This window comes from Labrus mixtus, chromosome 6, assembly GCF_963584025.1.
Source record: "Labrus mixtus chromosome 6, fLabMix1.1, whole genome shotgun sequence".
NCBI classification, from domain to species: Eukaryota; Metazoa; Chordata; class Actinopteri; order Labriformes; family Labridae; genus Labrus; species Labrus mixtus.
In genome coordinates, this window is record NC_083617.1 from 20,752,250 (window position 1) to 20,778,979 (window position 26,730).

Consider the following 26,730-nt stretch of genomic DNA (forward strand, 5'->3'; position numbering starts at 1 on the left):
TGATAAAAAGATCCTTCAGAAGACATTAAATGAAGAAATGTTCTTTTGGATCTCTGGAAAATACTAGTATTATTGGGCATCAAGGGAAGAGGATTATTAGTGATAATTTAATCATCTCCAAAATTCACAGAAATCTTCAATGGATTAATTAATTTTTCTGGCTTTTACTTTACTTAAAAGTTTCACGTAGGCTAGTTAATGTCACTGGTCTTAGTGTTGTAGCCACACTTTTCTTTCCGGTCTATTAGCATATGTGTCTTCATTCATCATCCTGTCATCTCTCTCTCTTTCTCTATTTCTGTCCTTCCTGTTCTCTGCCTGGTGTCATCACTGCCTCTCCTCCCTTATCTCTCCATTCTGTCTCTCATTCTCCCTATAAATATCTCTGTTGAGAATTTACTTCTGGCTTACAACACACAGTCCCTCTCTCTCTCTCTCTCTCTCTCTCTCTCCTTGTCCCTTTTTTTCTTCATGCTCTCTTGCCCTCAACACATGATATTATGGCTTCAGATGATTTTATTTCTTTTTTTTTTAACAATCTTCAAATAAATTCGATATTGTAATGTCACTATGTTGGGTTCATTTCACACTTTGTGTTTGTAATCACACAAAAGCCCTTCTATGGACAGGTGTTGCAAATTAGCTTCCTATATAAAAGCTATGATACTTGCATCGGATGGCTGTTTTCAGTTTGTTTATGTATATTGTCTCTTGTCCTGACAAATAAACCATGAATAAATAAATGTATGCCTCGCTGTAAAAGTCTTAAGACAAATTAAAATGATCATAAACCTGCCTCGAAGTCCTGCCCTGACACTTTCTACAAACTCTGTGTGTTGTCATGACTCCATGGCTGGTGTGTGCGTCTATGTGGTTTAGTGCTTCTGAATGAGTGCACATTGTGTTAGCTTTACTCTGGCAACACACACGCGCACACACACACACACACACACACTCACTGTGATAGTGTCCCAGCGGCATCATATTTTTAGCGTAGCAACACAAGCATCTCCCTCAGCTCACTGGTTGTTGAGCTGCAAGTGGGTGGGCACTGATACACACACAATATCTGAGTGTGTATCTGCCAGGTTTGGCTCTGCAGTCCCTCCTGAGAGGCTTAAATAATTTCACTGGTCGAGCCTAACATCAGTGGGCGGGGCTGTGACGTGATGCAGAGTAGAGTTTGGATTCATTTCTGTGGGAAAGGACGGGATGGAGATAACAATTTGCCCTGGATCAGCAGGAAACATTTTGAAACACTGTCAGCCAATCAGTGAAAAGATCTGCGAGTCTCCGGTGGTCCCAGCTTTAAAGTCAAATCAACTTTTTTTCCAATATTACCTAATATATTTCTATTCGCAATTTCTACTACTTTCATAGCTGTTTTATTTCATTTGTTTAAGAGTATTATGGTTTATTTTGATTTAAACAACGGAAAAGATTAAACAAAAAATGAAACAACAGGGCATGTCATTGAAGGCCTCTACGTTGGGCATTTAAGATAAACTAACATGATCATGTTTTTTTATTATCGTTCAACAAATAATATATGAATATTCCATATTTTTCTGCTGGAACAATCACAAGTTTGACATTTGTGCTGACGTCTAGAATGAAAAACTTGAAAATGGTATTATATTTGTCTAATTCATACACAAAAGTTAAAGCTAATCTAAGACACTTTAAAATTAGTAAGGAGGCTCCAATGCCCAATACTAAGAGACTCCCATATCTGCAGTCATTGTAGGCAGACTGCAAAATATTTGATACAGGTATATTGTTTGTATAGGAATCTTTGAATATTTTTTTTGTATTTTAAAAGTTTAAACTTGAATTTTATTTCACTGGTATTCTGACATTGTACTCTGTAAGAAGGGATACCAAATACTAGTATATGATATGGATATAAGCATCTGAAGTGGTTCTAATGTTTGTCCCATTAATGTTTTTAGTCTTGTAAGATGTCTATCATGGTCTTGTAAACTCTTAGTTTGACAACAATAGGTTGAAGAGGACAGAAAACACATCTCGAGGTTATGATGTGACCTGATCTGCTGTCTCACTGTCTGTGTGCACTGTTTCTGCTGCGGTGTCTTTGTGCAGAGTCATGGTGCCGTTTGCTGACTGCAGGATCCAAACAGTCTGTTGCTGCTGAGTCGTGCTGCTCTCTGTTTACCTGCTCGGTTGGTTCAGACTGGTTCAGTGGCAGCGAACACAGTCTGCAGTTAAACAAATCAAACGTGAATTACTCTCAGACAGACATGTTTTTACATTGCGTTCATAATATAGTTATGTCCTGTCACATTTCTAATCGATGAGGTGATAATTTAAAATTCTCACCAAATGATGCGACATGTTTATCCAGACATCGATCAGCCTTTCTCACCTGTCAGTCTAGATGAAACAGCATTTCCCTTGGTACATGTCAGGTCAGGCCACATGTGAATAATGTCTTCACTGCATCAGAGAACTCTGTTAATGAATAGAAGGTTTCCACCTGCTGGATGTTTCATAACAGCTGACACATACACACAGATCAAGCCTCATCTGCATCATTTATGCAGTGCATGAAATTACACTGTGTTTTTTTGTCCTACAATTAACGAGTGTAGAGCATAAATAGATTGACAATTAAAGGTATTTTGATCATTAAGAATAATGATGATGGAGTTTTATGAAAGTCTGTGTTCCCATTAGCATTCAAACATTTGGACACAAACATGTTGATGAACTTCCTGTCTATGTCCTGTTAATCTGAATAACCTTCAAATCTTCAAATAGATAACTAAAGGAAATAATAACGTGTTCTGTTGGGGCTCGCTCCTAAAGCCTCACAGCTTTGTGGGGGTGTTTTTGGTTCTCAGATCTTGCAGTAACATATTCTGACCAGAAGGAGGCGCCATTAAATCAGTTTAGAAATAATCTCAGTGCAGATCAGGAAATGGCTCCAACGACCTGCAGCCTATAAGCGAGCAGAGCGATGGTCACGTGACATCCATAACAGTGCAGGGCAGGCTGCTGCTTTCTGACAAACTTCAACTGTTTACATTCTGTCCTTTGAGTTTAACATTTGAACAGATATGCAGTCTCTCAAACTAACAGTGACCTGCTGTCTGGGTAAAAAGATGAAATAAAACACAACACAAAAACACTACTTTAATATAACGAATGTTGCAGGTGGAGTTTACACAAAACATTTCAATGTATTTTACTAATTAAGGGGAATTGATTTAGGGAATTAATGCTATATGGTATATCATATCATATAACAACCTGTCCATCTTGATCACTTTTTTTTGAGGCCATTTTAACCAGAATTTGTATTTTGTCATTGTAAAATACTCTCCCTTGAAACATGCAGAATTTGTAACTGTAGTTGCAGCTTTTTCTCAAGTCACCATTATTGTTATGATATCAAGAGGTTCAGATATGTTGGTGTTCTTTAATGAGAAAGGACATTGACCCCCCCGTTGTTAGCTCAGAAAGCATCAATATGAAGACAAGTAGAAGTCTAACAAGTCAGTGTTTTGAGCTGAAATGGGAAGTTGAAGAAATTCTCTGACCCTCCTCTTGTTGACGATATACAGCAACAGAAAATAAGCTAAATGTTCAAGGTTGATTTTGATTGGCTCAGCTTTTCTATCCAAGCAAGGATTCTATAAAATTATGAATAATGTTGGAGCTAGAATTCGCGTACATTCCTCTAACTCTGCCTTCTATCTCTGTGTGTTTGAATCTATGCAGGTTTTGGACGAGCTTCTCGGCCTGCTAGTCAGAGCCGGTCTGAGAGTGTGAGAGGGTGTGTGTTTGAGGGTCCTGTCGCCAGCGGCAGCAGGTGGAAGGACTTGGAGGCAGCAGCAGCGACGGCGGTGGGGGCGTAGTCGCAGCCAGGTCAAGATGACGTCGGTGGCGGCGGAGTTTGAACACATGGAGATCCAGCAGCAGTTCAGCGATGGCGTCAACAACCGCTGGGACGCCGACGACTGGGACAACGAGAACAGCTCGGCCCGCCTGTTTGAGCGCTCGCGCATCAAAGCCCTTGCAGGTAAGAAGACTGAAGCATGCATGTTTGAATTTCAGCTTGCTCTCACCTCTCTCACAATGTTTGGAGATTCTTCTGAGCTGACTTGTACTGATTTCATGCATCTGCTGGTTTTCCTTGGAGTAATTCTTCAAATTTGAGCTAATCCAGACTTCCATGCTGTTATCAGGTTTAAACAATCTGTTTAGTCAAATAAGAATGTTTAAGGATTACATTTTTAATCCTGGATTAGGTTATCCCTAAACTACAAGCTTGAATTTTAAAATTGATGCTTTGTGAGTAAAGTCGAAAACATCAGAAGGTGTGTTGCAAACATGCGATTACTCCCAGCATGCACTGGGAACCTCTGTGATGTTGTGATAAAAGATTTCATAGTATGACCGTCTTTCAACAAATTATGTTTCAAATAGCAAGTCACTGTTAAATTGGAAAAAACCTGTCCCAGTGTAAGTATTGTCTGTTTCCAGCAGTGAGAAAGTTTAATCTGAGTTTACTTTAAAGGCATTTACGTCTTTAGTGTGATTACTTTGATAAGCATTTCCTATTAAAACCCTCAAATCATAAAGATCTAAAGAGGCAACTTCTATCAACGAAATCAATCTAACTCAGATGTTTGAGTTGGAGGAAATGGAACCAGGTCTCCAATCATGATTTTATTATTGATGACCCAGAGAGGAAATGTATGGTCCTTAATTTGAGCTCAAAGACCCAAAACTGTGTTATCAGGATTATTCAATCAATCCATTTTTATTAAAAAAATAGCGAAAATAGCGGCTCTGTTTTTTACAGAGACCCAACATTAATCCACTATGAGCAGCATTTGGTCAAATTTGGCACATTGGCAAGGGAAACCTGCCTTTCAACAGGCAGAAACTTCGAGCAGACCCAGACTCCTCGGTGAACAACCATCTGCCGGAACTGTTAAGGCTAAGAGTGGGAAAGACAGAGAAACAGAAAGAGAGAAATGGATGAAGACAAACAAAACAGAGCAGCGACAGAAAACAAAAACAGATAACACAGGTTTATTGCTAACTTGCCAATAACATCATGGAAGCCTGGATTAGTTGAACCTCGGGTTTGTGATGTACGGTATGAGTAGTTGTTGTTTCTTTGGGTTGTCTTCGTCCTGTGTGTGTGTGTTTTTTGGTGTTGACTCAGTGGGAGTTTGAAGGTTTCATAAGCCGTGAGGTCGTAGAGTTTGTGTCAACACAGCGAACAATGAACCCACAAAACACAAGTTGCATTACAATTTCTCCTTCTTGAAGCAGTAAACATCACGATAGAGAATGAAAATGAAACATGGCACGTCATGTTGCTTCCATTTGTCATAGTGAATTTGTGTTTATAAGGTTCTGAATAGTCTGGTACTGATTCATCCTCCTTCCAGATGTTAGCTCAATCTATGCCGCTAACACCCTGCAGACTTTTCCCACTCCATCACTCCGCCTTCACACCTGTTAATAATCTGAGCTAACGAGTGCTAACGAGGCTTATTAACGAGCTTCAGCCTGGAGGAATTTAAACACCTCTGGCTCCTGTTACTCTTTTCATTACAAGTATCTAGGGTCCAGATTATATCAACATGAGAGCCTTGATTTTACACTCAGGATCTGACCAACATCTACTTCCACTTTTAATGAGTCGTACTGGTCAGACCTCTGACTGCCCTGACGTCGAGGACACCGTAGAAATGGTCTACATTTTATGTTTATTGTTTTTGAGATTGAAAAAGAACCAAAAAGCATTATATAAATAAAATGATGACAAACGTGTATTTATCAGCACAAATAGATGATTTATTTGTTGTGTCAATTATATTTACAAGGAATAAATACATTATTCAATTAACTTAACTCTGTAAAATAACAGAATAAGAATCATTAATTGCAAAACGTTTTCTTATGACTAAAAATGTAAATCAACAAATATCACTTGTTAAATATTGATGACTAATTTTATATCTGTTGTAAAAGATGATCATCATGGACTCCTTGTCAGTACTAATTTCAACAGTATCTGCTGTCATGTTCCTATATAAAACTGTCATAAAGTTATGTAATACTATTAATAATCCTATTTTCAAGACTTGAATAGATGTTTTCACTGCATTACATTTTTAAACTTTTTTCAAATAAAGTTGATATAAATAAAAAGTTATATTGTCGAAATTGAACTTTTAAGAAAAACAATGTACTCAACTAAAAAATGAGTTTTTATGAGTGTGGTCTTCATAGTGCTGATTATACATACACTCGCATACTTTCATGTGTAGGTGTGTCAACGTGTGCGTGTGTGTATTTCTGCATGTGTGTGAGTGTGTTTGTGTGTGAGTTTGTGTGTGTTACAGTAACTCTACCTCGCACTCCGCCTGCTGTTTTTACCCTGATGGCCAACTGCTACAGTAGTGTCCCACTTCACTAAATAATTCACACCAGTGTTAAATATGCACGAGAAGGTTGATGGTGTGAGTGGGTATGTCTATTTGTGTATGTGTGTATTTGTGTGTGTGTGTGTGTGTATCAGATTGAGTCTGTAAATGTAAAGGGGCGGAGCTAATGTTTTCTTATGGCGTCAGTTTAGCTGCAGGAAGAAAGAATCAGTTGTGATAGTTGATTAATTACCTTTTATCAAACTTTTTGATCACATCGTGAACATTTACATAAAATACCAGTTTTTAAAGATGAGTTTAAGACTGAAAAACCAGAAAGTATGAAAATGTAATTAACTTACAGTAAATAGAACATTCAAGTCAATACACTCTCAGTGTGTCTACTTTATAGGCCCTTCAGTCCTTCAATGTTGAGGGTTTGTTGACACTTTGGCGATGAAGTTGCTGTGATGAATTCTTGAATGATTAGCAGTTAGGTCATAGTGAGTGTTGTTGTACTGGATGATTCTTAATGCCTCATGTATGTAAATAGGTTGGATTCAGACATATCATCAAAGCTACATATTTATAACACTGGCGCCTAAAATTGAATGTAAACTTTTATAGTCAGTAACATTGCAAGAGAACATATCTCTTTTTTCGTTTCTAACCTTAATTCAGGGTGTGTAGCTGACTATCAGACTCTCTCTCTCTCTCTGTGACAATGTCTGAATGAGCAGTCTGAGCCTTTCTTCTTCTTCTTCTTTTTCCTCCTCTTTGCACTCTCTTCCTGTTGCTGCTGAGCTCAGCAGGCTGGAGGATGTGTGGGGTGATGACATTGAATCAGCACTGTATGTGATACTGGCTGAGTGTGTGTGTGTGTGTGTGTGTGTGTGTGTGTCCTTGTCCTCTCTCTTTTCATTACAAATAGTCGTCTTCTTTGTTTGACGGCTGTAAATCATTTGAATACCAGATCACCAAAGCACTAACCGGCTGCTCTTTAAGCGGTTTTATCAGTCGTTATAGTAACAGTCGTTATAGTAACAGTCATTCAAACTATTAGGCCTGTCTTAATTCAGCTTTGATTTTGGAGTAATTGTTTAACCTGTAATGTTTTAGTTTTGCTAAATTGTATCTATTTGACATTTGTGTTATTATTTTCATCAGTTTGTGCCTACTTGAAGCACTTTGGGTGCATGCTTGTATGAGAGGTGAGGAAGCAGCATCTATAGCTTCACATTTGTAAGGTGGACAAAACAAGACACTTCAGGATGTCATCAACCAACTCTTTTAATGCTTTATGGAATCGGAAAAAAAAAAAACCTTGAAAATAATCAATGAGTAATTAAAACAAAGTTTATTAGCTGCTCTAACAGTGACCAGGTCCACACACTGAACATACAGAGTGCAGAGTTTCAGTCATTCAAACCTTCACGAGTTCACCTGAAAACTGATGCTGAGACCTGCAACCTGTGTGTGTGCATCTGTGTGTGTATATGTGTAGTTGAAGCCAAGTGTGTTACGCCTCCATATGATATGCTGGGAAACACAAAACCGCCGGTCACCATGGAAACGCAGGCAGATCTACTTACACTGAAGGCAGAGACAGAAGGAGAGTGTGTGTGTGAGTGTGTTAGTTTTATGTGTTCAGTGCGGGTGTTTTTTTTTTTTATAGGTCTTTGTGTGTATGTGTGTTATTGACATCATGACAAATCAAACTGCAGTCTGTAGTTCACACTGCAGAGACCATCTTTACATGCAGTCCAAATGTTTCTGTAAGTTTATTTGCTTGTGTTTTTGAAGCACTGGGTTTGATCTTTATTCCACTGATTAGCTGAGTGTTAATCAACAGTCATCTATAAGTAAAACGTACCCGTCCTGACAGTGTTCGACCGGGGCTGTTGTGACCCTGAGCTCTTTCTGGTAACTTTTTCAGTATTCAGAGCAGCTCAGAATAAACAAGGACAGGACGGGATGCTAGGAGGAGGAGGAAGTGGCTGTGAAGGCCGGCTTCTTCTATCAAACAGACCTTTTCCAGTACTGACTGATATATACGGCTTTGAACATTCTGACAGATTTGTAGTTGTGTCGGCTAATTCGTTCATCAAATAGTTGCTGATTTGGTTCAAAGTCAAGTTGAGACTGTAAAGCAAAAATAATCCTAAATGAGATTGCCTCCTTTTGTCTTTTACACAAAGGTCAATGTACGAAACAGAGCTACAACAACTGTTTTCACAAAAAGTTAGTCTGACCTTAATAATAAACTTTTCCCCAATTCTTATCTTGTACCTGCTTCATGTTCAACACTTTCATTTTTCACCTCAAGCCTAGAGACCATGACTCAATGTGGGAGACAGAAATAGTCCCATAAGTTAACACTATCAACTTTCATTTTTACATTTGTGGTCATGTCATTGTGAAAAAGAATACAACAAATTTTAATAGGCTTATTTTCTGTTTCACATCATTTAAGCTAATCTGAAATTGACTCATTCAACGTTTCTGTGTGGAGTTTTTAGCTTGTTATGAACCACACTTAAATTAATAATGACGCCTGTTTATTAATTGAGAATGCAAACACAACCATCAGAATGAAGATTTTACTGTTTTTTTTGTGTCAGATGAGGAGATACTCACATGAACTGGACAAGAACAGCCAACCCGAGTTGGTTTGTCACAGGAGCTTTAAGCTTTATACAAAAAGAATAACAATTGCTACTAATTCCCTGGAATGCACCGGAACCAGCGGATTGGATGGAGATTAATTGTTAGTTATTAAGTGTTTCATATAGTATTAAATATATCTTTAAATTAGAGTGTATAAATCAATAACAGCAGAACATTTTGAGCTTTAAAGTCCAACAATTCAGCCAGCCGCTCCATAATTAGAACCAGGAATAGTCCAGGTTCCCCACAGAGAGAAACACACACACACACACACACACACTACTCTCTGTGTGTGTGTGTGCCTCACATCCTGCTCAGAGGACCAGATGGTGGTATGCAGGGAATGTTGGTGTGTCTCTTTCTTTAAATGTGTTGGTGGTTTAAAAAAAAAACATCAGAGAAAGTGAAAGTCTTCTCTTACATTCCTATCTTGACTAAATGTTCTTTTTTTTCCCAACCACCTCTCCTTTTCTTTCTGTGTTTCCTCCACACGGGTCCTTTCTCTCTTAGAGCTTATTTTCCTGCTTCAGTAAAGATGATTTCTTCTTCTTCTTTTTTGTTATTCTTTTTCTTTTTTAAATAATCGTTTCTTCAGAATAAAAGTTAAAAAAAAAGAAGAGATGAGACTAATTAAACTGTATTTATTTCAAGTTGTTTAAAAGTGAAGTGTCACAGCAACTGAAGTGACGTAAATTAAAATACTATTCTCCTATTAGGCTGTGATATTAGTACAAAATAAATGATGAAAACTAAACAAACTATTTTCCTTTATAAAAGAAGTAACCTCGGAAATACAAAGTTTAAGACAAAAATACAGAAGGGGAGAAGGAAGTTGTAATGAAATATTCTCCCATCATTTCGTCTTTTGATTTTAGGTCAGATATATTGGTTTAAAAAAAAAAAAAAAAAAAAAGCAGCTCACTTCCTACAGTGTACAGGAGAAAGTCCCTCACCACCTATAATGAGTCTGACTGGACGCCGTTGGCCCCGTTGTTTGCTGCTCTGACCTCACAGGAATGTCTTTGTGTGGTCAGGAGGGTGAGTCTGCATGTCGGTGTGAAATTCACCACTGCAGTGACACAGGTTTGAACCCTGAAAACACACAATTTGTTGTAAGATGTTGTCACTGCTTGGCTTCAGATACTTTCAGATAAACGAATCAGGATAAAAAAAACTTGCTTTTTATTAGCAGCAGCTTTTGACCCAGTAAAGCGACCTTGCAGGGTTTCAGTTTGGTCCCTGAGGCGTCTGCTGTGGATTGTGAGCAGATCCAGCGGTCTGACTCTGCTCGGGCTGGATGAATGGTGAGTTTGGTTCGTTGGCGGGGCCGGCCTGAGGGGCTGAGCCACGAGGAAGCCAGATGACGGCAGGGAACACGGCGTGACGCTCAGCATGCAGGCAGCACAGGACGCATTGTCATATACAGATTATACACAGAACATAAAGAACGATCCTGACTGTTTCTGTCAGCTGCAGAAACATTTTCACCATCTGTTGTCTGTTTGCTGTGACCTCACACCATTGACCTCTGACCTGATGGCTGCTTGTAATGCGGGTCACCTTGGGAATGATGGTTTCAACAAATGAAGATACCTCATAAGAATCCACATAAGAATTAACGTTTAAATCATTTTTTCCTTCCTTTTATAAAATGTATAAATAAATAGATATTTTGTCCACTCCGTTTTCTTTAGGATCTTTTTTTACCAAAATATCTGCAGCTTAGACGGTCACATCTGTCCTATTCCTGTGCACACGGCTCTGACAGCAACATCAACATGACATGGCTTTGTATAGAAAAATAAAAAGAAATGGCTTCAAATGCAATCATATTTCTTAAAACAAGTGGTGAATCTATCAGGTTCTATAAAACACGTTAGGATTTCTGGACTATGGAGATCATTTATCAAGAGAAAACAGCACTTGTTTCTGTAAGATCTTAATTATAATTATGCAGAACTCCAGTTCACTTGATCAAACCCATTTTAAGCCCTATTTTAAAAAAACACACAATAAAATGCCCATATTTAAAGCAGAAATTAGCCTTTTTTTTCTAAAGCTTTGTAAAAACTGTTAGGATGTGAACTTGTTTTATAACTCCTCCTTTTTGATTATAATCAGATTAAGAAGTTTGCCCGATTAGGCTAATTTGACTGACAGGCTGTTTGAACCGAGGCTAGTCTTCACTTAAGCAATATTCCGTTACTGACCTTAAAAATGTCTGCTTTATTCCTGTTGTTTTCATCACACATGCTTGCTAGATGAATTTCTAGCCAAGTCATGTTTGAAAAATGCTTGATTGATATTCATCTTTCCCCAACTCCACCTCTTTGTCTGTTTCCTGATTAGCCTGACGTTAACTGAAGTCAGCATTTCCAATATGCCGACCGCCACCGTTGGGCTTCATATTGACTTTTCAAATACCAACAGGTGACTAATGTTTAATTCAATCTATAAAGGAAACACTCCTACACATCCTCTGTGATCATTAACCCCTCACTCTGACTTTAGTTGTGTGTTGTGTTGAAAGGTGGACGAGTGCTGGTAAAGACATTAGTTCTTTTCAGCTCAACTATCTCAACGTGTTTCTCTACTTGGAGCTGCAACTATTTCAGGGTCACATGAATATTTGTTCCGTGTATTGTCTCAGAGTCATGACCTTTAAACCTTTGCTCTTTGCTGCTGCTTGTGTGTTCAGCCAGTTCAGGAAATGAAGTTGAATCTCCTCCATCAGTTAAACCTTCTGCGTCGCCACCTTCTTTCCAAACTTGCAGTCTTTTCCTGGTGGTTTAAGTAAAACTGCAAACTTGGTGTGGTGTGGGATGCTTTGTGGGTGCACGGTTATGTGAGTGTGTGTTTGTGTTTGTGTGTGACTGTGTGTTGTTGAAAGACAGCAGGATCAAACAGGAAGTGCCGACAGGGCTCAGACAGGAAGAACATCTCCACAACAGGCTCTAATATTAGAGCTCAGATATTCTCAGGATGTTTGGGCGTCTGTGTGAGCGATGAGATGGGACAATAATGCTGGAATCCTTAGCCAAACACACACACGCACACACTCACACGCACACACTCCACCCTGCTTCCTCTTGGTAGGACTCGTCCTCTCTGCACTCAACAGTCTTATGTTCTCTCCATTACTTTTATTAGCATGACGGAGCATCATTTCCATGGTGTCAGGACAAATTGGTCAAAACTGAACTGAGTATTTTCACATGATATGTCCTCTGCGTGTGTGTATGTGTGTGTATGTGTGTGTGTGTGTGTGTGTGTGTGTGTGTGTGTGTGTGGGTTTGTGTTCTTCCCTCTGTTGTTTGTCCTTCAGTGTTGGTTTCCACCCTCGAGAATCAACATTTTCAGCAACACTGCGCACACTCAGAAGTTTTGTTTTTCTCAAACATGAACTCTCTGTGTGTTGTGCACAAAGCTTTTACAGAAGGAGACAGAAGCTTTTTTGTTGCTGTCTTGCAGATAAGAACATGCCTTACAAATATCTGAGGATATGAATGTTGGCGTGTGTGTCATCGGTTTACATGGTGCATACTTCGTAAATAGTGAATGGACTTGAGCTTATATAACGCTTTTCTAATCTTCTGACTACTCAAAGCGCTTTTACACCGCAGGTCACACCGACACATTCACACACTGATGGAAGAGGCTGCTATGTAAAGCGAGTGTCTTGCCCACTTCGGACATGTGGGGGCAGGAGCTGGGGATCGAACCCCCAACCTTCTGTTTGAGAGATGATGGACTCTACCTACTGACCAACAGCCTTTTCCAAAAATATTTAATACATTAGCTTCTTTAAAATTACTTTTAGGTTTAGGCAGCATTTCAGTCACATGATAAATGTTTATTACTTAATTAAAACATATACAAATACACAAATATTGCAAAAACTAGAAAATTGCCGAGATCCCATCTCTCTTCTGTACATCTATTTTAAAGGCTGTATCAAGTAGCTCCACATTAAATTTCAAAGGGGATGTTGTCAGCTTTTGCTCTTTTTTATTGATGGTCCTTCTGTGTCTTCAACGATGGCTTGTAGGTAGGTATAAGTTGTACGCCATAGCAGTGAGATTGGTCAGCTGTCAAACTGCATCTCTTTACACCGAGTAGTGCAGCAGCACCTTTCAGTCTGCATCCTTCAAGGTTTTTACGACGAGTCAGATTATATGCAGAGGTGTCCTCTACTTTATAACAAATGCATCAGGAGATTAGAACACATAAAAACACTGAATAAAGCAGCTTTACGTTAGAAGCACTAACTCCCTGGTCATGTTTATCAGGGTTCAGTGGATGGATGCTAAGCTGCAGCTTAGTACCCTGCACTTAAAAGTAGGAGGCAAAAGATGTTTTAATGCCTGTTCAAATGTTGACAATTAAAAACTCTGATTGAAGTGTCACTGTCTTACAGGTGAAACATTAAACTCAAAAGATTCTGATGTGACCCAGAAACTGAATAAAAACAAAGGAACAGTCAGAGCGGTGTTTTAAAAAGTAAAATGAGATTCTATTGACTCAATTCTAATTCGGATCCAGTCTTTTTGTATTCATTGTTAAAGGACCATGAAATGATGAATAACTGGAGGGATTCAGGAGGAAACAAATGGAAACTAAAAGGAGAGGTTATCCAATTTGAAAAAAGCATTGAAAAACTAACAGAAGCCAAAAAACAGTTCTTTTTTAGACAATATGACGGGGTATAATCATGCACTGTGCTTTTTTTATACTTGTAATGTACACCACTAAAAGCAGTAACACTGCACATTTAGAGTTGTTCACAGTGAACAGGCTTGAATTTTGCTGTGTTAAAGTGTTTCCTCAATATTCAAGTTTGAGGGACTAATGCAAACATGCCATTGAACAACATACTCATGATTAAAGCTATCCTTCCTGTTCCTATTCCTCTACTTTTTTTTTTGTTAACATGGTCACTGGTAAAAATATCCCCCTCAATTTCAATTGTTTTATTTACAATCAAGGGGGATAAAAAACAAAATACAAATACATTTGATTTTTATATCAAATTTGGATTAATGGTGTTCAAACTCAATTCTGCCCACATGTTCTCATCTTTACATATTAATAGCGTCTTATCACTTTTTAACAGGACTGACTGATTTAATCTTCAGTGTGATCACGGGCAGCCATCAGCTCTCCCTCTCTCTCTATTTGTATTTCTCTCTTGCCCGCCCCTTATGCTAAAGAGTCGATGACATCACCTCTAAAAGCAAGGCCTGCGATTGGCTGCTTGGAGGAGTAGCCGCTCCCCCTGGCAGTCCCTCCCCCCCAGCTCTCCCTCTGTCTGAAAGGTGTTTTCAGTGTCTGTGAGCCCGCCGTTGCAGCTGCTGCACGCTGGAGGACAAACCCACGCTTTCATTCTCTACCTCCCTCCATCTCCTCCTCTTTCTCCTGCACTTCTTCTCTCTGTGCAGCGCTCTCTGCTCCACTTTTTCATTGTGCTGCCTCCTCAGTCGGAGGAGGATGGGTGGATTCCTGAGCAGAGGGGAGGTGTGATATGTGAAGACACTGACAGATGGATGGATGGGGAGCAAACAGAAGCATGATGCTGCCACCGCCGTCGCCGCGGTGTGTCTGCTGAGCCAGCAATTTCTGCCTCAACACTGGTGAGACAAGAAAGAGAGAGAGAGAGAGGGGCAGTGAGGTTTCTATGTCACTTGCCCTCTGTTGCTCTCTAGGATTGTCTCTATTGAGATTTGCAGCTAAATCTGGGATTATTTCTTTACCAATTAAGAAGTAAGAGTGCATTTGAAGCCCGGGTTAACATTTGAGTTTACTTTATCCTCTAAGATCTCATCTGTGCTTCTTGGAACTTGTTTTATGCTCTTGTTTACTGAGCTTTCTTCTACTGGACACATATATCCTGTTGGATTATTCTCGGTGGAGCTTTTGGCTGCTGCAAAGTTCGTTCTCTTGAAAGCTGAAGTTGATCCTCCTGGACTCGATCTTTAACTGTTGAAACTCGAGGAGCAAACTCAAACTCTGGTTTCTTCTCATCGAGACAATTGGACTCAACTGGAACCTCCCTGGAAACTCTTACATTTACTTGTTGAGTCTCTCCTCAATGCCTCTTTGGACGCGTCTAGTCTAAATATTTCACTACCCTCTCTGGAGTTTCATCATGGAGCTTCAGAGTGCCACCAGCAGCCTCCCTGGCCCTCTTTCCCCCAGCACTCTCTCTCCCACCATGGACTATGCCGGCCCTCTGTCCCCATCCTCGGGAGGAGACCCGTCTCACGGCAGTCCCATCCGGGGTTCGAGCCCCAGCCTCAGCCCCATCAGGGGTCTCAGCCCTGTCCCTGGTTTCTCAGGTCAGGCTGCATTCAACTACAACCAGCTGGAAGGAAGGTTTAAACAGCTCCAAGGTAAGATTGATGAATACTGTAAAAATGTCCCAAAAAGAATTGCAACAATGGTTTGGTTTAGGAATTAATTCAATTTTTAAAAAGCAAAATATATATCTTGCAGCTGACAAGTGACTTCATGGGAGTGAAACATGAGAGACAGAGAGAGAGAGAGAGAGCTTGGATTCCAGAGTGACAGCCAAGAAAGCTTCAGCAAGTCACACCAGAACATTGGCAGCATTTAAAAAATGTTTCAAAAAGTAGTCGACCAAACTGAAGAACTAAACCCGAGAAACTTAAAACTTTTGGACAAACAGCAGCTGGAGAGCGGCTTTATTCTGATGACAAAAAGGCGCTTACATTTAGTATTAGCCATCCGTGATGATAAAGAGTCACATACATTGCATATGAGCTAAGAAAAGTTCATTAGAGCTTCAAATCTCTCCTGAGATCATTTAAACGTGTCACTAAAGTTAAGTTGCATTGATCTCGGAAGCTGTAATGTGATCATAAGTGGTTTTGAAATGTTAAATCATTGCAGTGTTTTAATCAGTGTCCGTGCATGAGTCAGCAGCTTTCACCTTATCTCAGCAAACTGTCTCTGTATCAGAGCCCCACCCTGATCCACCTTCACACAGTCCCACTGATAAAGGTGGTCAGCAGGGTCGTTGGGTATTTGGTGCCTTGCTGACTGGCGGCTTGACGGTCTCTGTTGAGCGATGACATGAATGTTTCTCCGTCAACTGGCACACCCACATTTCCTCACAAAGTTGTGATCTGACCAGAGACCCTTCAGTCTCCAGGGTGTTGGCTGTTAGTTATTTTTCGTACTACATTTCTGGGGAATGAGGCATGCTTTAGTCTGTAATACGAGCACGATCCATGCATTCATCAGAATTCCAAGAAACTCATTCTGACATTTTTTGTATTCAAAACAGGATATGGAAAGGCGCAAATCCTAGGAGCAGGAAAAGGACTTTGAATCATACTTTGACTCAATGTGTTGGGTGTAGAGAAGCATTTCTGAGTGATCAGCTTCTCTCTGTTGCTCTGAGCTAGTTTTAATAATGAATGGAGACTCGCTCGTTTTCACAAGTGCTCACAATCTCTGTGTAGGATCATTATTCACTGGACACCTGATCAAAGATAAAGCCGTAAAACTTTCAATTGAACTTTCTTTGAATATCCTGAATGAAGTCACACAACTACAACTTAGAAGAATGAATACACAAGGCCGTGGGCTTTTCTCTTTGTATGAACTGTACCTTTCAAATTCTTAATAAATTGACTTCATACAAGTTCAGATTACAGTTGCTTGCAGTAAATATTCAGATATTCCCCTCTATCCTAATTTCTGTTTGCTCCATATTTGTGTGACGATTAGGCGCTCTCTGAATCAAAATTGACTGCTTGATTGATTGAGAGACTTCTGCATTTTGAGAATAACTTCTATAACTAACTTCTGAAACTGACACTAAGACATATTCTATAATAAATAGAGGAAGTGGAGGGTTTTCGTCATCAGTATAAGGTTTAATGCCAGGACTTTTATGAAGGACAAACCCTTGAGTGTAAATTTATGGTCAGGCTGAATTTAGCTGAAGGTTAATGGAGCCGGTTTACTGTCTGCAGCCTCATCGATATTTTGATTCCCAGAATCCTTCAGTGATGTCCCTAGTTTCTAAAAGTGTCTCTCTGGCTCGAGGCCAGGCGAAGGTGGTCTCAGCAGGTGGTTTGTGGTGCGGTAGGCTTTAATTAATTTGATTCGGAAAAAGAAGTAACACGGCTCTGAGTGAATTTTTGTGGCTGTCAACACCTCAGATACTTTCATCTATATGTCCTGTTCCCTTCATTTTTAAGGATTTTAAGTCCTAGGTGCTCTAAAAAGAGAATTTAGGAAATGCAAAATCTTATTCATCATGCAGAGGAGTGATAGTTAAATGCTCTCAAAAAGTCTGTGATGTTTGATAGAAGCCCTTGCGAGTTTTGACTTTGGTTTGTGTGTTGTTTGGAGAAGGGCGGGTTATCTAATGTGTTATTTAATGATCATAAAGTAATCTGTTTTATAGCTCGGGGGTAAGGTGTGTGTCGTGTTAATGTGTAGTGCTAGAAAATCGCCAAGTACAAACTGTATAGAAAGATAGGAAGAAAAAAGGACTTTATAATGTCATGACTGCAGCACTGTGTTGTAATTCTTAATGCTAAATTAGCTAGATGTAGCTTCAGGTTTAAACTTGCAAAGTGAATCATTGACAGTTGTCACTTAAATGGACACATTGTAATTAGTATTTGGACTATAAACAGGATCTCATCTGACTGTTTATTTTTAGAAGATTCACATGTAAACTTGTTACTATTGGAATCAATGAAAAGGCCAAAGAGATAACAGCTATAGTTTTCTATTGAGGTGTAGAAGAAAAACATGTTATTTTTATGAAGTCACAGATGCCATAAAATATTTGTTTTGCCAACACACAAGTTACCAAGAATCATTCCTGGATGAATGATCCAATAAGAAAGAAGTTGACGTATTTGGTTAGTACCATAACATTACCCAGACTTTAGCACAAGTGTAGCATAGCTTTAAACACAACATACAGCTTTACAAAACAGTACATAATTACTTTAACCATTTTGGAAAGATTTGTATTTTTAGTGAATGTTTAAATCTAGAACATTTCATTCATTTTAGGGTTCATTCAGGGTTTTCTATTTGCTCTTACAGATTGTTTGGCATTAAGTGTTTTTCTCTTTTGTTTTAGAGACCAACTTTGGACAAACGCGTCTTAATAAACCCTTATTCCCTCAAGGCTTTTACTTCTCAGAGCAGCTAGCCGCCAGACACCTAACTAGTTCTGGGAGGGCTTTTATGAGGATATCATTTCATGCCCCTGTATCATGTGGCTCAGGTGGTTCAGTGCAGCCACTCGTAACCTAAACGACTGTTGGTTCAATTCCCAGTGGGGAGATGAATATGGACGCAGTCAGTGATTATTGCACTGCAAAGAGCTTCAGATGTGAGAGGGCGGAGACAGAAAAAGAATGGAGCAGCTCTTCCTTCTCGTTAGGAACGAGTATTGAGTGACTGTCCCCCGTTTGAAATCAGGCAATTACAGAGGAAGCAAGTCATCAAATTACCTCCAGAAGAGACTCATGGGAGACTTTTATACAGAAAAGACTGAATGACGAGATAAAACAGTCAGGATAACAGCCATGGAGGGTTGTCTGTGATTTTTTTTCCCCTAATAATTGCTAAATTGTCTTTTACTGACTTTTTTGTTGCACAAAACAAACTAAATTCTCAAAGGAACTTCTTTAGTTCCTTTCTGATATGATAGAAAACAAAGCCTGCTGACCATTGTCATGGTTTACTTTACTTTCTTTGTAGTTTATTCATATTGAAGGATTGAAAAACATAACTGTGTGTGGGTGGATGGATGTATAGATGGATGGATTGGTTGACAGACAGATGGATCACCATTAAGATGACTGACACATAAGTAAAGGATATAGATGGATGGTGTACACATGGATCAATAGATTAACATTAAATGGATGTAAAGGTTTATTAATGACTGTCAAAGAGATGGATGGATTGATGGAAAAATAGACAAATTGCATGATAGAGGGATTGATAGAAAGACAGATGAATGATAAATGGATGATAGGCAAATTAACAGATTTAGAGAGTTTTGAATAAAGTAAATGGATGGATGAATATATGACATATTCATAGGTAGTAAGTTAAATGATGGATAGAAAGTTGCAAAGGCTGCAGGGTCACTGGTTTTGGTTTTGGATCATGATCAAAATTTGTACAATTATTTAAAGATATACATTTAATTACATCCAGATTTGCATGTTTGAAACATACATGATAAACCAGGTTGTTTTTCCTTAAACGTCCTTGTTGTACAAAAGTTTTCATATTCTGCTGTATGTCTACTGATGTTAACAAATTTTTATCAGACTCATCAAAGCTAATATTCGGCTCATGTCTGTTTTGGTCTTTCCTTTTGATAGGAGCTTCCAATCCTTTGTTTTGAAATGCATTGTGGGCGGAGCTTCAACCCTTTAACATTCATATTATAGAATATGACAGTTAAGACTGTAAAACACTGATAAATCAATAATTGATTGACAGTTAAACCACGCTAACCTTCATGTGAGATCAAATCACATGAAACACACACATAGCTAGAACACACAGCCATGCTTTCAAAACAAAACCACCATCCCTCTGTGCTCCCATCATCCCCCTCTTTTCCTGTGTTCTCCTGATCCAGCCAATCAGCAGACGTCTTGGTGGTTTGGGAGCCCCTGAGCGCTGTGTGTGTGTCGATTGTGTGTGTGTGTGTGTGTGTGTGTGTGTGTGAGAGAGAGAGGTGGGGGGTGAGGATTAACAGAGGGGTCGGGGTGTGTCTAACATGGTCTGGAAGGCGCAAAAATTTCCAAACCACATTTTCATCCCTCCTTTTTTTTTGTCTTTTTCTGTCCATCCACTACGTGTTAATCCACCCCTCCATCCTCCCTTTTCTCTCCTCATCTTTCTCCTCCTCCACCTCATCAATGTTTCATGAGCCCGTGCAGGGCGTCTGTCATTGCCCCGATCATCCCTTGCTCCCTCACTTCTCCCCGCCCCTCCCTCCACCCTCTTAGTGAAATTAAAAGGAGGCTTCAGCTGTCTGGTCCTGATAAAACTCACACAAAGGCGAGAGGAGGAATACTTCACGTCTCCTCATACTCCTTCACCAGTGTCGAGTTCTGAGGTTCTTCTCTCATATCTGATTTAAGAAAGCATTTAAAATGTACCCAACCACAACATATAGATAGACAATAAACCACCTCTTATATGTCTATTATAGTTTCATTGTGCAGAGGCATCTTAAATGGGAGACATACAAAAAGGACACATTGTAGTAACTTTTTTCTAACATTATTTTAAGTATACTGAGTACGTCTTAAGAATTCTACGTGCTTTACGTGGTTTTTAATTATGTGTAGAAATTTGGTGCTGAATTGACTATTTGGTTATTCACTCATGAGATGAACACTTCAGACTTCAAACAGAAAGATGTTATTATTATTTACTTAAACTGTTTAAAAGTCTGACTTTCACAAATGTATGAACTGAGCTTTGTTATCTATTGTTTTCAAGGTCTGGGACAGTCATCTAGACTCTATTTGTTCATTAAAGAAACATTATTTCCAGCCTGCTCACAGAAAAATGAGTCAAATACATCTGACATCGTCTGATGTTTTAAGGTGACATTCAGTTCCCTTAAAGTTGACAACATGGTAACAATTTAAAAAGAAACCCCCGACCTGAGGTGAAGCAGTATCAGTTACAGAGAGAGAGAGAGAGAGAGAATAGAGTTATTGTTAAGTTTCTGAGCTGAAGGTGACATGAGTGAGTGTTAGAGGAAGGAGTGTGTGTTTTCATACCGAGTGTGTGTGACAGTCTGAGGAAGAACAGGGAGACCACTCTGTGTGTGTGTGTGTGCGTGCGAGCGAGCGAGCGAGCGAGAGAGATATCACGTCGTCTTGGTCCACGCACAGATCTGCAGCCTGAAAGGAGCCTTTGATTTGAATGCTCTACTGAGCATGCTCACGGCAGCAGAGAGGGGGACGGAGCATGTCCATGCCAAAAGACAGAAACACATCATAAAGTCAAAATCTAAAAATAAATTAATGGAATATGTTTGTTTGAGAGCGGGTTTCTGAGTGTGTGTTTGCGTGTGTGTCAGCTGCACAGGGTGAAGCTATTTGATTAGTTATTTTAAGAAAACGAGAAGTTCACTCAAACCACAGGCCACTAAGATCACATCTGCAGTTAAAACAGAGTTTTAATCAGTTTCCATGTGGTTTACTAAACTGTTATCCACAAACTGTTAGCTGTCGGTTGATTCTGACGCTGTGTGTCTGACATTTTCTTTCACACTTCTCATAAATGTCTGAATAAACAGAAGCAGCTAAACAACAGAGTTGTCTATTTTACGATATGTAAAAACTGTCTTCTGATATCATTTGTTGAAAGTCGTATTTTGTGACTTAAACTAGAAAAAACTATCAGCATTGGCTTACTCACCCTTCAGGTTGTGAGTGTTTAACGAGGGTAACAGAAATATTTCTCTGACTCTCGTCATGAAGACCTCAAACGATGTTTCCCTTTGGCATCAAAGGATAATAAACGTCAAAGAGAGCGCTGCACGATATAACGAAACCTACAATAGTGTGAAGACTTGTGGTAATGTAATAGTAAGAAATATTGAAACATGTTTACAACTTCCTAATAAGGTCCTTAGTCCATTCTGCCTTTTTTGTGTTTTACACATCAATGTTTCCTGTGTTTGGAACACTTTGTCTCCACATTTCCCTCACTTGTCTCTCTCTCCATCTTGCTTTCTAACCTACAGTAGGACTTGCCGCCCAACTGACATCAACCAGTTTGAGGGTATTAGGGTTTCATCTGTGTCGCCAAATGTTCACATGCTCAGTGTAAATGCAAAACATTCATACCTTTTTTTTTTTCTTTTAATCACATTTCAGGAAATCCTTTGAGATGTGCTATACGTGTGTGTTGTCTTATCACTTTAACAACAAAGATGCTTTTTATTGTGCAGCCCAAGTTAAAGTATTATTTTAATCGTTGTGCAGTTTAGGGTTTTGCATATACATGTATTTCTCCAGACGGCTTAAGACAGCCAGCTTGAAACAGCAAGGAGCATCCTGGAACCCACTGGAAAATGTGGTCAGAGTAAACTTTATTGCAGCTCAACAAAAACTGTGTTGTCTTCTTCTACTGTCATGAGTCTTTTACCTGCTGATGTCCAGAAGACTTTGTAATGTTGTTAGAAAGGAATGTGATGTCATCAGACTCTCGGCTTGTTACTTTTTAATACAAATATTTGTTTGATAAACTTCTTCTCTGGTAGTGTTCATACATGCACCATGTGTCGATTCATATTATTGGAAAATATATTACATTTGATGAAAAACTAGGGGGGTTTATGGGGACACTTTCCCAACAGGGACTTTAATCATAAAGTCTTAGATTATTTTCTGTAAAAAAAAATTCTGACAAGTGATCGTCATGGTTATGACGCCAAAATGAACTCTGTGAAACAGGAAAGCAGTTATTAGATAATGATATATGTCTATAGCACTCTGACACTGTTTCATTAGCATTACAGTGACACACACTCAGAGACTGTGCCTTCTCTCAGCGTTGAGGAATTTAAGTCATTCAGCAGCGAGCAGCCACTGCAGTGAAGTTAACACAGGCACTGTAATGAAGAGAAGCTGATTTATATGGACAGCAGTTAGTTTCCTGCTGGCTGACAGCGGAGAGAAAGAGACAGATCTGTAAGTCAGCTCGTGTTTCCTCTCTGACAGCGATGCTGAAAAGCTGTTTGTGTGCTGATGAGTTCAGAAAACAGCAGCATGAAGGGAAAGGCGGAGGAAGGAGGCGGCCATGGAGTCTTTATGAAAGTGTCAGAGAGGGAAGGAAGCAGCAGGGCACCGAAAAACATACACACTCCAACACACACACACACACACACTTACAAGTTATGTGTTTCGTCCTTTGTGATTGAATTTATTTCAAGTATTAGATTTTAAAGTGAGATGATCTGAAATGTCTGGCCTGAGCAGGCGAGACGTTTACATTTGAGCGACTGTTCAGGGAACAGGAGTGTGTGTGTGTCGTGTGTGCATGTATCCAGTTGTTCGGGAGAATAATCTTTTGAAGTGTCTTCTTCTCAAGGACATAAACATGCTATGTTGTAATCAGTGAAGAATGAGACAACAAACTGCAACAGTTTCAGTGTCATGGCACGTCAGGAAGACTGTCTTAAAAAAGGACCTTGGATCAAGTTTAATCCCAAACTGCAGAGTCCTTTTGACAGAATCTTGGTTATTCTACGTTTATTTGACATCATGAGGAGAAGGAAATCAATTCACACACAAACACATATGACTCAGGGATTCATTTCATGCTGACAAAGTGAATGAACAGAAGATGAATTGATTCACACTTTTCATTTCTATCACATCTTCAGATTCATATATCTTTACGTCAATGTTACATCTTCATTCAGCAGAAACTTTTGTCCAAAGCGACGTACATCTGTGAACAAGTAAAACACAAGAACAGGCAATGCACAGGGTGTATCGAAGAAGATATCGTTCTGTTGTTGTCAACAACAACATCAACAGCGTCATCATCACTATAATCAGTAATATTCTTATCAGCATCAACAACATCGTCAGTATCATCCTCGTCAACATCATCAGCATCTGATGTGTTCATGAAAGCTTTTCTCAGCTTTTTCTCTCTTGGTCATGGAAAGGTATCTCGTCTCTCTGTCTGAGAGCTGCTGCCTGAAAAGTTCTGGGCCAGGGGATGAAAATGAAAGTTTACCATTCAGGGACCTCACACACTCTTATTGGAGCAATTAAACTGAATACTACCGAAGACCTGAGACCTGACTGTGTAAATAAATATCTGAAACCTTCCTGTCTGAGCAAACATACGGCCCCAGTCAGTTAAACAGGCTGATAATCAGTCAGCCAGTCAGTGTGTTCTCAATAGTCCTCTGTTTCTGATTCTGGCTCTTGTTTCCAATGGGAACACCCTGCAGCTGTGTGTGTGTGTGTGTGTGTGTGTGTGTGTGTGTGTGTGTGTGTGTGTGTGTGTGTGTGTGTGTGTGTGTGTGTGTCATTTACATCCATTCATTTACACTCTGCTCTCATATTTCACACGATGACAGAGGTCAGTGTGATTGGGTGATGGTCTGACAGACTCAGTATTGTGGCCTGTGATTGGTTGTAGGGGGATGTCAGTCTCCTGCTGTCTGTCTGCAGGATGTAGACTTTCTCTGCTTAGCAGCAGAAACATGATGCGGCTCAGAGTTGTTTGAGGTTCTGTTCAGCATCCTGCTCATTAGGAGCAATTTCAGCTCATTTTCAGTCATTTAGCACATCTTTTTAAGGGTTTGCCTAAATTATAGGGTTCTGTTGTTGACTGAAGTTGTTTTGATGAGGCTGAAAATAGATCTCTAAATCCTCTCCAAACCTTTCTGCCATAGAAGAGCCACTCTGACAGCCCTCTCCACAGATATTATACTAAAATTGGACATACTTCTATTTTAACCATCAAAGGAACCCAGAATGCAGCTTATTCTTACTTTATGCAACAACAACAACAAAAATCCCCTCAATCACTCAGTTTATGTCGGTCAACTTCAGGTTATATGTGTTGCTGCTGCTATATGCATGACATTTTGACTAAACATAATTTCAATTATTTGATCAAAATGTATATCAGACTCAATATGGAGCATTCACTTTAATCTTAAATCAGTGCTTTTTCATGAACTTTGGATATACTTGTCAATCAGAACCTTTAAAGGAACTCACCCCCCCCCCCCCATGTTGAACATAAAGCTTCAGCTAACCTTTGTTTTCAATATTGTTTCAGTTTTGTATCCATTCTGGAAATTTAAATAATACATATCAAATCGTCAACTCTTTGCCAATATCAACACTTCTTTAAGTCCATGAGATATCACCTGATCTTGTTTTGTGTAACAAGAGGTCCATGTATAAGTTTATTTGAAATAAAAAGATTCTTGTGCTGCAGCCTGCTGTGTAAGTAAGGGGTACTTACAAATCTGCAAGATTAACAGATACAAAAATACAGCTAGAATATCGATATAACATACTCCAAGTTAAATTCAGGATAACAATAAAATTACATCTATAAAAGAGGGCAGGGTTCATGCACTAATAGCAAATACATATTTTTTTTCGCTCATTTAGACACAAGCCTAGCAATGATGAATAAAAACTTTTACATAAAATCACAGAGACTCTCACAATGCGGTCTGTATCTCAGGCACTGACTGGAAATTTACTGAAGGAAAAAAGTACATTCAAAACATAAAATAATGATTAATAGCTGAGTAAACAATGAAGCAAAAAATATGACCCCCCCAACCCACACACACACACACACACACACACACACACAAGCATACACAATAATGGTAATAATTTGGCCTCCCTGCTCCTCCTGTGGGAGATCAGGAATGCTGGAATCCTGGAATTGCAAAACTGGAATTGTGTATTTTGATAAGGTTATATGATCTTATATGTGTGTGGCTGTGTGTGTGTTCATGTGTGTGTGTGTGTTTGTGCGTGTTTGGTTAATGTCATGTGATCCACCGTGTATGGACCCAACTGGGTTTGGATGTGGAAACACACCACAGACATGGGAGACTGAACAGAGCCCTGTGTGTGTGTGTGTGTGTGTGTGTGTGTGTGTCGGGGGGGGGGGGGGGGGGGTTGTTAGACAGGCCGAACATATCAAACATCTGTTTCTACTAACAGACACACAGAGTCTACAGTCTTGGCTCTCCTTCTCCTCCTCCCCCCATCCCTCTGACTCCCCTGTTGGACACAGGCCATTTTTTGTGTCAGTGTGTCACTCTGTGTCCGACCTGAAGGTATCCTCTCTCCTGGGTTTGTTTTATCCTCCCATTATCCTCAAAGCTAAGTGGAAACAAGGGTTGGGCTGCGATAGTTGTTCTAATTTTTGTAACAGTATTAGATAGTAGGGGTTGCAATCACAGGATAACTCAAAACAATAAAATACATGACATGTGATACCACGTGTCCACGATAACACTAATATCTTGATAAAGAAATTCTGTGAAAAATTATACATTGCAAGACAATCATATAATGACAGTTCACATTATATCTTAGGCATGTTCTTCGCTTGCGCAAGCGTCTCCTCCCTTCTAGACTAACCTACAACTCTCCAAAGGATTAAGAAGCCCTGGGTGTATTAATCAGATGCCCAAAAAACACATTAGCGGGTTCGTTTAGAAGGGGGGAGTGTGTCTTCACTGAGCTCCTCACACTCCTTCTATCCTCCACAGTGACGCTGAGTGCAGAGGAAAGTCATTTTGGCTGCTTGTATCTGTGAACTCATTCTTTGGTCATTACCCAAAGCGTGTAACCTCAGATGAGGGTTTAAACACACATCTACTGCTAAATCACAAATGTTTCCCTCCCAGCACAACGCCCTCTCCAAGACCCTAAGATTCTTTCACTCTTCACTTTGGACAGTAACTCACTCCACACATGAACACCACTTGTTACAGATGATGTCAGCTGTAGACAATTATTTTGGTAATCAGCAAAACTGACGGAATGAACCTCGTCACCTCTGCAGATTAATGTAGATTTTATTTTGCAACAGTCCAATAAAGATCTTT

General features: G+C 39.5%; 1 protein-coding gene across 2 annotated transcripts in view; it reads left to right on the forward strand.

The window, feature by feature from the left end:
- The window catches only part of LOC132975697 (spectrin beta chain, non-erythrocytic 1), a 114,155-nt gene that overhangs the window by 32,872 nt on the left and 54,553 nt on the right, over positions 1-26,730 (forward strand). Inside the window, exon 2 of one of the 2 annotated variants that reach the window (XM_061040431.1) lies at positions 3,745-4,045. In XM_061040431.1, coding sequence (XP_060896414.1) covers positions 3,898-4,045 — 148 coding nt within the window. In that variant the 5' untranslated portion in view covers positions 3,745-3,897. Of the gene's footprint in view, positions 1-3,744; positions 4,046-14,416; positions 15,467-26,730 lie in introns of those variants that run through there. The other variant, XM_061040430.1, reaches the window with a different exon arrangement.